Here is a 13,384-nt window from a genome sequence, read left to right on the forward strand (position 1 = left end):
GGGGTCAAAGAAATAAAGGGCCCAGATGACTGCTTCAGAAACCTGCTGTTTTGACTTGTGTTTTGACTTTGGCCACGGTTTCCACACCAGCCACATCCAAGTGTTTGGCCTCCTCCTCTCACCTCTGGGATATGTGCACTAAAAATAATCACTGTATCAGGAGTTTAAAGTCTGCCTTGCCTCTCTCCCCCTCCCCTCACACCTGCCCTCTAATGATAAGTGGCCATGGCCTCTGGAAGGCACCAGCCTGCCGCAGAAAGCAGCGATGTCATCTCTGTTTAAGGAAGCCTCGGCAACAGAATCCTCCGTGTCACATGTCAGAGCTCAGCTGGCTGGGGCCAGTGATCTGAAAGAGGAGACTGTGGCATGTGTGACTGTCCTATACCTGTCCTTTTGGTTACATAAGAAGACCAGGTGATGTGGGCAGGGAGGGAGGGAGCCAGACACTCCATGCACTCTCTCCTTTCTGAGAAGATGCACAGGACCATGGCAGCTGAGGTAGCTGTGTCTGCAAAAGACCTGATGCACGAAAACCCATCGTTAACTCCCCAGCTTGTCCCCAGATTTGGAAGGGACACGTCCCTCAGTCTTTCTGTCCAGGCCTCTTTCGGACATCCATGCTATTGTCTGTTACTCTTAATGCTTCTTTGGGCAGCTGAACCCCTGAAACCCACAGCATGCTTCCTCTGAGGCCCCTGTCAATGCCCTGAGCAGAGGCCAAGAGAAAAGCCAACGTCCCTGGAAACTAATTCAAGAAACTCTCTGCAGATCACAAGCCCAGCAGGACAGACAATTTTAGCCAGTGCTTCCAACTTCCCTTGATAGTAGATTTCTCCCTGAAAGTCAGATTAGAGCAGTGCTGTACTGGAGTTGGTTTGTACCTGCCTGAAAGCGTCACTGGGTGCAGCTCTTTGCGACTCTGAGCCCAGTGACTTTGAGTTGTTACAAGTTGGGAAGGTGGGGTATTTACACCATGGAGACTGGAAAATGCAACAGATCATGGTCTTTGCTATCCCCAAGCTGATAGTTAAATACTTACCAGTGCATCCCTGGTTTAGAGTCTAATGAATGAGCTAAGATACTGGAGGCTCCATCCTAAATGCCTCCTCCAAGGCTTTTCAGAGCTTAGCAGGAATGATTTTATTTCCTTCCTGGGTTATGTGTGGGTCAGGGGAGGAAAGAGGGTGGGAACAGAAAATAAAAAGATAGACACAACTGCTATATTACCTCCATCGGGCTGGACTATAGGAGATTCTGGGTCATTTGATTATTCTCCAGGAGGAATACTTACTGGAGGGGCACAAGTCTTAAGTTCTCCCCTAGTCCTGTTTCAAAACACCCCCAACTTCCAAATGTGGACGGTCAGTGTTGATGGGGGCTTGTTGATTTCACTGCAGTTGACTTTTGCTCTCAGTTTTAACTTGTAACCTCTATGAGGTTGTTTTTCACACTGGATTTTAATAATTTGTGCTTGTGTTTGCTCCTCTCAGTGGCTTCTGATGGCCCCAAGGGCAGAGAATCTACATGTCCTCTTATCTAAGGTGGTGCCTGGTAGAAGGGGAGGAAATAACAAATCCTTGTTGGATGTTGAGTCAGAAAGAGCAGGTTGCTGTGAAGTCCTGATCCACATTTTCCCCTCTTGAACATCTCTCAGGCCTACAGTCAGAGTGGCCTGAGGAACATGTGATGTAGGCCTGCCTCCTTGTCTTCCTTGGTTGACAAATTCCAATTTGAAGTGTCTGACGTAAGATTTAGTAAACCACTGCCCTAACCAAGACAGGGAACAACGAAAGCCAAACCCAATAGTCAGACAGAAGTCTGAAGAATTTATTCTTAGTTCCTTCAGAGCGCAAATACATGGCTTGTAAGTCTAGGTCAGGGATTAGATAACTCTGCCTACGTGCCTTGTATTATGAGAGGATTTCCCCTCTTTGATGCTCTTTCTGAAACATTCTCTCCTAGTTGTTTCTCAAAATAATCAGTAAAGTTGACAGAGGGTGAATTACCATCCCCATTTCCAACCGATGAGGAAATGGAGGCAGTGTTCAACTTTGTGCCTTAAATAAATTACACAGAGACAAAGCCAAGACTGATCTCTGACCCTCTCTAGAGGAAGAGGGCAGTGTGTTGGGATATGGAATCACAACATCAACGGTAACAAGTGCTGATGTTAAAAAAAAAGGAAAACCAGGAGAGCTTCAGTGAGACCGGAGGCAAAACGGGACTTCACGGAATTCTAGAAACTGTCTGATCTCAGCCAATGCATGTCTGAGAATTCAAAAAGTGGACAGAGGCTTCCCCTCCCGTGCCCTGAGCTGTTCTCCCACATGTGAAGCTGCTGCCTCTGGAGGGGCGGGGCACAAAGGGGCTGGTGTGGGGGCAGGGCCCTTGTTGTTTTTTCAAATGAAGCCCAGCAGGGTGAACAGTGCATGAAACTTAAAACTTTCAGATCTTTTCTGTTGCACACAGCGGGGGGCTTCTGTGACTGATTGGTGACATCTTTATTTGTTCAGATGCAACAGTGGAATGTTTTATCAGCGTTAAATGAACTGGTTGAATACACTGAAAAGGTGAAAGGCAAATTGCTACAAACCTGGGCCAATTCCAAGTAAGAGAGAACTTCCCCATCGATGCCCACACCACTCATGGCGGCCTTGGTCAGCTCCTGGACGGCGTGCTGTTCTGGGGAGAAGAGGGAGCAGGAGAATGTTAGTGCCTGGAGGCTGCCGTCTGGGATCACCTCCGAGGGGAGGAGGTAGGGGGCACAGTTCCATGGGCACTGAATCAAGGGCCCTCTCTGATGTGTGGCCTTTCAGTATGGCGAGTCATGGCTCGACAGTGCACTGCAGACTCTGGGGACACTTGTTAGCCTTTCTGGAATAGCCAGAGTCCTCCAGACCACCTCTGTCCAGTATGGTAACTACTGGCCTCCAGGGACTATTTAAACTTAATTAAAATTGAACAAAGTAAAAAATTCAGGTCCTCAGCCCCAAACTAGCCACATTTAAGTGCTCAGTGGTCACGTGTACTGGCCATCATTGCAGAAAGTTCTGTCTGAGAGTGCTGCTCTGGGCAGGCTAGGACCTGCCTAGAATCCTCAAGACTCCTGTATCTTCCTGCTCGATGGCTTCCTCACTCACATCACTCCAGTTCTCAATACTCTCTGACTGTGGAGAGGCTAACAGTAATGAGTCCAGATGGGGAATTAAAACTGCTAATGCGTACGTGTGTCTCAGCAGCAGCAGACGAGGGACATATTGTTCAACCTCTGAGATTCTGCTGGGGCGATCTTCAGCCACAAGTCACACAGATCTAGATGGGACCGTCGTTTCTGCTCGGAAGCTGTGTTCTAGGATTCTATGCTGAATTCAGACTCTGGTTCTGCGACTGAGCTGCCTTTTGCCTCTGTTAGGCTGTTGCCTGCCTCTGGCCTTGACATGAGTGGGTACAGTCTTGACCCAGCATTTCCGGCTCCTTGATGCTTTTTTTCATCTCTAGCATCACATTTAATTTTTTAGTATACTGTCCAAACCATGCTTACTTTCTGCTCTGCGTTTATGTGCTTATCTGTTAGTCTATATGTCTCTCACCTAGTTGACGTGGTCTCAAGTTTGGGATGGTTTCTTTGGCACAGCCTTCCTCCGCTGGATTGACAAAGAACTATTTGTAACTAAATCTTCCAGAGGAGTCACTGGGTTTTAAATCTTAGGTAACTCCAAAGTGTTAAATGATAGTTGGCTTGCAGGGCATTTTCACCCCAGAAACTGATTTTTAAACACTCTGTTCCAAACACTCTATACTTACACTAAACAGCAAATACTATAGAAATGATTAAAGGAATCATCTTAGAAAGATGTATATTAAATAATTATAACCATTAATAATAGCATTTACTAAGAAAAATAAACATACATAGACGTCTGTAGTTAACACAGGAAGGTTTCTTTGGGTCAGTTTCTTTCCTGGAGAAATCAGTCCCATGTTTTCATCATCACCCTTAATATTTAAGCAAAAATGGCCCTCCTTCAAGATTGTCACAAATCCTCAGATTTGGCTCCAAATTACTTTTGATTATGTAAAACAGTTCAGTTTATCCTCAAAGGACAAATACTTATAAAAACTGGATAGTCAAATGGCTTGAGGTTCTTACTTATGAAAAAAAGAATTGCCTTCTGTAGCCTCCTAGAGTTAGTATTGAAAAAGCAGCAATACTCATTTGAATCTATGACTTCAGGTTTATTGGTTAAAAAGAGTTTAAAGAATGAATAGCAGGAACTCCCCTAGCTGTCCAGTGGTTAGTACTCCATGCTTCCAATGCAGGGGTTGCGTGTTAGATCCCTGGTCAGGGAACTAAGATCCCACTTGCCATGCAGTGTGGCAAAAAAACAAAAAGAAAATGAATAGCAATACTATTTCTTGTTATCCAGCTGGTGAAGAAGGAAGGTGAGGAGAAAATGTTGATATCCAGTTGGCTGAGCATGGTAGAAACTTGGAGTGCAGAGAAATAAATCTTTTTTTTTTTTTCTAAAGATACTGTCAGGAAGTCAAGGGCAGGTGTGGCTGGTTGGTTTGTTCATACCTTCATTTTCATTTAATGCTTCAACAGACTTTTACTGAGGACCTCCTATGCTCAGGCACTTCTCTGTGTACAGAGGATATGCCAGTGAACAAAACAGGCACTATCCTGCTTTCCTGGTTAACAAGAGTCAACTAAATGTAGCACCCTTACTGCTAATCAACAACTCTGGTAAATGAAACAGAAGGTTTAAATTCAAGAAAAGGGTATTTGAAAGCATATATCTTATTTAGATCTACTTTGGCTTACTAACTGAGCAAATCTAGAAATGATACATAAGGTTTTGTGAAGTTAAATCAAGTCTCCCTTTTTTCTCTTTTTCCCAAAATGATCTTGACAATGTCAGAACATTTTCTAAAATAGCTTTAAGAAAACCACTTACATAATGCTTACTAGGTGCCAGACACTGTTCTCAGGACTCTCTCTCTTTATATATATATAATCTCTTAACTCATTTAATCTTCATAACAACTCTATGGTAGAATATCATTATCCTCATTTTAAAGAGAGAGAGAAAGCTGAGATACAGACTAATTAAATCAAGTATGAAGTCATCCAGCCAGTAAATACTGGAGCCAAGATCTGAACCCAAGTGATCTGGATCTGTAGCCTATGTTCTTAACTACTGCCTTCTGTATGTGTCAGCAGGACCTATACAAAGTAGGTGCCTAAAAAAACAGTTGCTGAATTGAACTGGGGCTGTTTGATACATTTGATCAGTTCATATCACCCTGTACAAGACAGTCCTATGTTGGGTGATAAAAATTTTTATTCCCAGGAGGTATTATTTTTTGCATACATGTCATTTTGATAAATATGACAGTCAGATACCGCATGGCCCTGAGTCATCAGCCTTACCTGCAAGTGCAACCAAGTGTGGCAGGCAAAATCTGTTTGCCAAGGCAATTAGTTCCAGTGGGTCCAGGTCCAAGTTAGGTGGCAAGTGCTTAGTATAGAGATAATCCAGGACTGCCTGCATTGACATCTTGTTTATGTTTGGGAGATATACCTGAAATGGCATTTGAAAAGGTAAGTTCTGCTGAAGAAAGCAGTGGGCACATTTTCAGGCTATACTGCTTGTAAATATCCCCGCCATGTGATTCATTATTAGCAAGTCTGGGACACGTGCTCTGAGGCTGTGAGGAGAAGTCACTCACTATTTACAGCTGTAAACATAACAGTTTGATTTGTGGATGACAAAAGAGTGGGGCTGCCTGACAAAGCCTGATTTGGAATTTTTAAATAGCTATTTGGGCTTATAAATCAGACAAATGGGCTGTAAATGTATGATGACATTATAGGCCCTCCTTGCCAAGTACCCTATAATACTCTATTGTGGGGAAAGAAATCTCCTAGCAACATGACAGGTGTTGGGGGGAGCTGCAGACCGCACTGTTGCTGACACACAATAGAGCCCAGCTTTCTAAGATGTCAAAAGAAGGCGATGAGCAACCAGCCTAGTTGCCACAGTGACTGGCGTGATTCCAACGTTCTATCAGTAAACGCTAGCATGAAATCAACTATACATCAATAAAAAATTTAAAAAGTATGTGTTAGCATGGTATACACACTTTATTTTTCCTGTGGCACAACCACATAGATTTGGAACTACTGGAAGATTATCAGGTATCAGTAGATGCAGAGAATCTAGAGAGAGCTGGGCTTGGGACATCTTGGGGAAAGGCTGGCTATGAGAATTGTTCCCTGGAGGATCCTGCTAACTTCCTCCTGAGCACGTGTAGTTATGGCACATATTCATCCAAGCTAGAGTCTGCTGAGGGGCCAGGGGCTGCCTGGGAAGTAGAGTTCTGAATGGCTGGGCCTGGATCAACAGGGATACACACGTTATAGCAGCTGTTCTTCATCTGAGGTTTCCAACTGAACGAGACGTGCCCTGGCATCATAGAGAATGGTGCCACGAGTACTCGCTACTGGAATGATGATAAGAATTAACCTAACAGAAGGCCTCCTATGCACAAGGTACTGTGTAATAAGCTTCCCACATGCATTACATTTTGATCCTTATATCCTCCCTAGGAAGGAGAGACTATTGTTTTTGCCATTTTACAGATAAGTGAATGGAGGTTCAGGGATGTTAAGTCTGGTATCCAGGGTTGCAGAGCTAGGAAGCTGGGACTGATATTTGAACCCAAGAAATAAGATTCTAAAGTCTGTGTTCGGAGCTGCTGTGCAGGACTGGAAACCCTTCATGGTAAGGAAGAAAGCTATAATATAGCACTGTATCTAACAGTTTTCAAGAATTAGATTTCTGAATTCAAAAGGATAAAAAGTTATAGACTTAATTCTGGTATAAGCATACAAAAATTACATTTATGATTACATTTATGTATGACATGATTATATCTGTATGTTATATATGATTACATCTATATTATATATTTTAATCTCTCTATGTGTGTATAAGTGTGTGTATATATATGTGTGTGTGTACGTATATGTCTGTGTCTGTATATATATTTGTTTATAAATTGTCTCCACAATCTACAAGGGGCTTGTGGCCACTTCAGTCTTCTAATGGTGTGGTTGCAATTGTTTAAGCTATAGCAACCATCTATATCATTTTCCTGCATTGCCACCAACCATCTCAGAGAGGGAATATCCTTTCGGACAGAGCTTTCCCTAGGTGTATCAAAGAGACAGCCCAGAAAAATTCCTAGAAATATTATGGAAATTACTCTTCCTCTCTCAGACACAGTGAGAACAACTGTGATTCTATTAATAAGCTGCGTGGTTACTACCCATCAATGACTTGACAAGTGTGATAGTTTCAAATTTTTTAGCATAACTTCTACAATAATAAGTAAAACCTGGCAAGTAGAAACTATAGCTGATATCATTTTAAAATACAGAAACCACTGCATTGTAATTAATTGCTATTCCAGTAAATCTAACACAGTTATATTTGTGTGGATAAACATTTATGTACACATGCATTTATCTTACATATACATGAACTTTTATCATATAGAAAACATGGCAAATTACATATGGCAAAATTTGATTTCTCTAGAATGGTGTTTGGATTAGCACAATTTTTAAATAATTGAAAGTTAATTAAGTTGTGAAACTTTAAAATTGGGGCCATTGTGATAGTAAAAATATATACATTTTATGAAGTGTTAAGTGCTCTAAAGTGTTAGTGATGATAAATAAAGTCCCAGGGCTTCCTTTGAATACCTGCACTCTCAGGGATGGGGATGTTTCTGAAAATACTAGCTTGAAGGACAGGGTAAGGGGCTGGGGAAGGCCCAGAGATATGTTGCTAAAATGCTGTATGACCTTTAACAAATTATTCACCATCTCTGAACCTTAGTTTCCTCATCTGTGACATGGGAGAGATTTGGAATAGATGACATCTAAAGCTTTTCCTTCACTAAGATTATGGACTCTGAAGATACTCAGATGACTTAAGCCATTTTTTCTAAGATTGTGTTCTAAGTCATGGCAAAATGGACATCCTAAATAAAAAAAAATTATTTTTGGCATCAGGAGATGATAGATTCCAGGAAGCAGCCCTGCCCCAACACTCCCAATGTCTTCAGAGCATTCTGACATTTGTAAGCATCTATGACCTACTGTTTCCTTCATGTTTAATATAACACTAACACTTTTATTTATAAAAGCTATGGCTCTTTTTGGCAAATAATGTTAGGGATCCTCGGAAGTAACCAACAAATGAAAATAAACAACATTTTAGAACATGCACTTTTTTTTTCCTCGCTGTTGATTTTTTTCCCTGTGATTTCAACATTACTAATAAACTGAGTAGCAACAGAGAGACCATTTTTATAGAACTTTAAAAAATAATATAAATAAAACAAATGGAATTAAAACTGTTGTGCCCTACCTGCTGAATGTAGCTTTAAAAAAAAAATAAGAATACAATGCTACCCTAAACAACGACCCATATTCCAGTTTAGCTGGTTTAAAAGTTTAATTGCAAAGATCAGCTCAGACTATTAGGCTTATAATTAGAGATGGTCTCATAGAGAATGAGAAAGTATTCTAGATCCAGAGCATTGCTTACTACAACATGGGCATGCATTTTTAATGAACCACTTGCTGAGTACCTCTGGGGAGAGAATTATGCTTACTGCTACATTAAAAGTAATGAGAAAAATAGAAGTAAAATACAGTGTCTTAAATATTAAATGACAAAAAAAGTTAAAAGAACATCAGTGGGCATATTTTATTCCTTTCTGGATATGTATGTGAATTCTATTAATGCAAAAAAAAAAAAAAGGTTGGATTTTGTGGGGGACGTCAGATTTTCACAAAACAATAAAGAATAAAAAGGTGGCCTAGAAAGCACAGGCCCATGCATATACAGGCCTAAATTAACCATAGAACATTTACTGAGACTTCACCCAAGTACCTCTTCTTACCCCCATAACCACCTCTACCACACTCGGCTAGTTTAGGAAGGGACCTGGTGGCTTGTTTGTTACCTGAGGACTTTCAGGGGACAAAGACCTTGAACTCCTCATGGAAACAACTGAACAAGAATCCTCCAGGAAAATAGTCATCGACATTGCTTGAGCCTTTGTATGTTTTAGGCACCAAATCTGATGCTCTACACACATACTTTCATGACTGACCTGCCCTTTGGAGATGGTTCTCTTGTGGTCCCCATTTTGAGAGATGAGGACACAGGTCTAAAGAGGGTCGGTCTCTTATAGAGTTCATAACTATATAACAGAACACTTCCGTGTACCCTGGAAGTCATGGGAAGGGGCAGGAAAGACTGGACTTATCCGCAGCTCACGCCATTCTTCATCTATTAGGTGTCTTGGTATAGACTTGGTATAGAACAAGGTAGCTTGGTTCCTTGGCCTTTGTGTTTCGAGCTGGGTTGAAACTACACATCTGTATCAGGCTCAGCTGTAGTTCTAAGTGGTGAGCGACCTAGTCCTTGAGGTGGGGAGGGGGGTGGGCAGGGTGATGCTAAACAGACGCCACACCAGAGAGAGGCTGTGACGTGACCAGACCCATGGTGCATTCACATCGGCCGCCAAGTTTCTGGTTTGGTCACCTCTCCTGCACATTTTAATCTGGAGACAATTACAGTCCATTCTGAGAAGGGATAAAGGGGATTAGCATCAGTGAGGTCAGCTCTGACAGTGTCTCTTTGTGCCTGGGCCCCGGACCTCGATCAACTGCTCTCTGCCAGGTGATAAGCAGGTACCCTTGGGCACATACTTCAGCAAGCTGGAAAAAGAGGGGAAGCGAGTCTTGGGGCTCTTTTATCTTGAGAGATTACTGAAGTTGGTGCTGTGCCAGTTGGATGAGGTTTTATTAATTGGCGGCATCCCCCAATTTTCTTGAAAAAGAGGGAAAGAATATCATCAATGCCTCCAGCATCCACATAAGGCTGACATCATTTTGCATTTAGTGCTTATGAGGTGCTTCACAGGTATTGACACTCACACCTTGCAACCACATTACGGGTTATGACCACATTTTCCAGATAGGGAGGCCTGGAGCTCAGAAAGGTGATCACTGGCCCAAGGCCAAACAGCTTGTACGCAGAGGAGTCGGGGATCTAAGCCCCACAGTCCCTTCACTGGGTAGCCTCTACCAGTTGCTGTGGTCTTAGTAATGATGCTCCCAGACACCTTTGATGGTAGAGGAAAGACTTCATTTAGCTGCAGGTGAGGACCTCCTCGTTTACGAAGGCTGGCAGACATCAGAAGAGGTCATCAGGATAATTCTAACATCTTTTCCCCCGACTGTCTGCTGCCGGGGGTTGGTTTAGGAGCAGCTGCAGTCTGTTCTGAAAGCAGGAGGGTGGCCTACTGACAGCCAGCTATCCTGGCTTGTGATTACAGGATTCTGTTTCCCTACTTGGGGATGCAAACGCAGGCTCCTGGGTCACAAAGGGAGTGCTCAGATTTCTGGTGTGAGGGCTTCCCTTTGAAGTTAGTTACTGTTTTCTGTGTTTCTGTTACAAGTTTGGAGAGATGTTGAGATAAGCAAAAATAAGCCCATTAGGACAATAAGCTTGATGGGGTGTCCCCAAATATATTTTTAAAAGATGGATAAGAAATATTTGCCAAACTCAACAAAAAATGTCTACCTCTAGAAACAAGTTAGAAATGCTTGAAGGGAATTTTTCTTTCTTTTCCAACAGCTTGTGAAGACGTGGAGATACAAGGTCTCCAAGATGCTGCTTGCTCTGCTCTAATAATATTCCTTTTTTGGAGATAGGGCCGGCATTTGACAAGTGACCCAGTGGCTTCTACTAGATGTAACAGGTAGTCTGAGAGACGCTTTGCTCCATCTCTGTTTCCCTAGAGGTGACAAGCCCTAGAGTTGAGGCCCGTTAGGGCAGAGAGCCTCAGGGACTATTACAGATCAAGGGACCTTGAGCATGACCTAGTGCATCTCTCACCTTTAGGATAAGGAGACTGAGGCACAGGAAGGTGGCTTTTTAAGATCCCTCATCCGTTGTTGGCAGGAGTCAAGCCCAGGTTTAAGTGACTGAAGACACTTTTCACTGTCTCCAACTTCTAGAAGACAGCGTGCCCCTTCTTTGAGGGGATTTTGATAGTACCTTGCCTGATGACATTTGTTAAAAAATATAGCTGTACATGTTTTCAGGGATGAGGAGCCCTGTGAGGATGAAAGGATATGGGGGGACTTGGGGGTTCACACACAGCAAGTGAACAACAGGCTTCTCATAATTGTAGAATTATGGAAAGAGGGTGACCTGGTACTCAAGCATTGCCTAAAAAAGTCTTCCAAGTTAGCAGTTAAAGAATCAAAGTCCTCTGGCAACACTTTCTAATATAAATACACATGCATATTCATTAAGATGCCGCTTGGGCTTTTCGGAAGGCACCTACCTCACTGTTGGCGCTTTCGACAAACGACCCCCCGAACATGGCAGCCATCCACTTGCAGCTACAGATCAGCAGCGGTTTGTGGGCACTGATGGCTCCATCGTCCAGCTTAAATGTCACATCTGCCCAAGGATGGAGGAAGCACAAGCCTGTGAGCCAGCCTTGCCAAGGGTTCCATCCATATCCATCTGCCCAGTCTCTCCTCTCTTTCCATACCCTTAACCACTGATGCGGTATCCACCCCCACCTTGGGCACCAATTCTCTCCATGTCCTCCAAGGATATAAGGAGTAAGCATTTAAAATTATACATAAGGTCACAACACAAATACTGTGAACCATAAAGTAACATAAAGGAGAAGAATATTCTTTTCTTATTTAGAAAAGTTTCAACATGGAGAACAGTAGAAAGAATAATAAAACAGTAACTGGTTTATCACACGCTTAATTTTTTCATGTTTGCCTTAGCTATATAAAATGTGTGTAGATATTTTTTAATAGCATACTTCAAGAAAAGTTATGACCAACATAGACAGCATATTAAAAAGCAGAGACATTACTTTGCCAACAAAGGGCTGTCTAGTCAAAGCTATGATTTTTTCAGTAGTCACATACGGATGTGAGAGTTGGACCATAAAGAAAGCTGAGCGCCGAAGAACTGATGCTTTGGAACTGTGGTGTTGGATAAGACTTTTGGGAGTCCCTTGGAGAGCAAGGAGATCCAACCAGTCCATCCTAAAGGAAATCAGTCCTGAATATTCATCGGAAGGACTGATGCTGAAGCTGAAACTCCAATACTTGGCCACCTGATGCGAAGAACTGACTCACTGGAAAAGACCCTGATTCTGGGAAAGACTGAAGGTGGGAGAAGAAGGGGATGACAGAGGATGAGATAGTTGGATGGCATCACTGACTCAATGGACATGGGTTTGAGTAAACTCCGGGAGTTGGTGATGGACAGGGAGGCCTGGTGTGCTGAGGTTCATGGGGTCACAAAGAGTTGGACATGACTGAGCGACTGAACTGAACGCACTCCTAACTACTTTGCCAAGAATTTTCTAAAAATAAGATTCTCCTAGATAACCATACCATTATAACTCTTAAGAAAATCAGCAATAATTCTTTAATATCATCCATTATCTAGTTCATGTCCAATTTTTTCTAATTACCCCCAACTGTATTTTATAGTTTTTTTTTTTTTTTTTTAATAAAAAGAATCCAGTTGAGGCTCCCACTCTGTGTTTGGTTACAAATCCTCTCTAGTAAGGAAAAGGAGATTTCATCAATTTCACTTAAGGTCCATTGTTTCATTTACTGCAGGTAAATCTTTGTAACATTTCTTTTCATTAACTTTCAAGACTCTCTCTCTACCATGATCGTCAATGTTTGGAGTAAATATTACTCAAAGTTTTAAAATTAATTAATAGATTCAGTGACCAGTTATTAAATGCATATTTCTATGGCAGGAATTATGAAAGATGAAGACAAAAACAGAAATATCTATATAATAATGGAAGTCAAGAAGTCAAATTTTTACAATGAAACATACACAGAGAGGACAATTACAGAACAAAAATAGCACAAGCCTATGAGATAGCATAAGCATGGACCAGTCACTCATCTTAGATACAAGTTATCAGGATGCTTGGGCAACCCTTGGCGCAGTTATCAAAGACAACAAAGGGACAAAAAGCATCCAGACAAGCAGGGCACAGGATGGTGAGAACCCAAAGGAGAAGGGAGAGAAACTGATGAGGCTTTCCAGATGGGACCCTTTCCAGAGGGTCACCAAAATGGCCTCAAGGCTTTCAGCGACCCTGGGATCAAAGGCTGCTGATTTTTGTCATGGGTGCATGCTAAATGGTGAGTAGAAAATATCAGGGAAGGAATCCTGAAGGGCAACTATGAGTACTGAGCTGACTGGCTCAGGCTCAGGGGTAGCTTGAC

General features: G+C 42.3%; 1 protein-coding gene across 12 annotated transcripts in view; it reads right to left on the reverse strand.

Moving 5' to 3' along the window:
- Window positions 1-13,384, reverse strand: part of RHOBTB1 (Rho related BTB domain containing 1) — a 141,828-nt gene that overhangs the window by 2,883 nt on the left and 125,561 nt on the right. For all 12 annotated transcript variants that reach the window (XM_005226310.5, XM_015460981.3, XM_010820507.4 and 9 more), the window contains 3 exon segments: window positions 11,443-11,561; window positions 5,435-5,585; window positions 2,594-2,682 (listed from right to left, as the gene is read on the reverse strand). In XM_005226310.5, the coding sequence (XP_005226367.1) occupies window positions 2,594-2,682; window positions 5,435-5,585; window positions 11,443-11,561 (359 nt within the window).

Source organism: Bos taurus, chromosome 28 (assembly GCF_002263795.3).
Source record: "Bos taurus isolate L1 Dominette 01449 registration number 42190680 breed Hereford chromosome 28, ARS-UCD2.0, whole genome shotgun sequence".
Lineage (NCBI taxonomy): Eukaryota > Metazoa > Chordata > Mammalia > Artiodactyla > Bovidae > Bos > Bos taurus.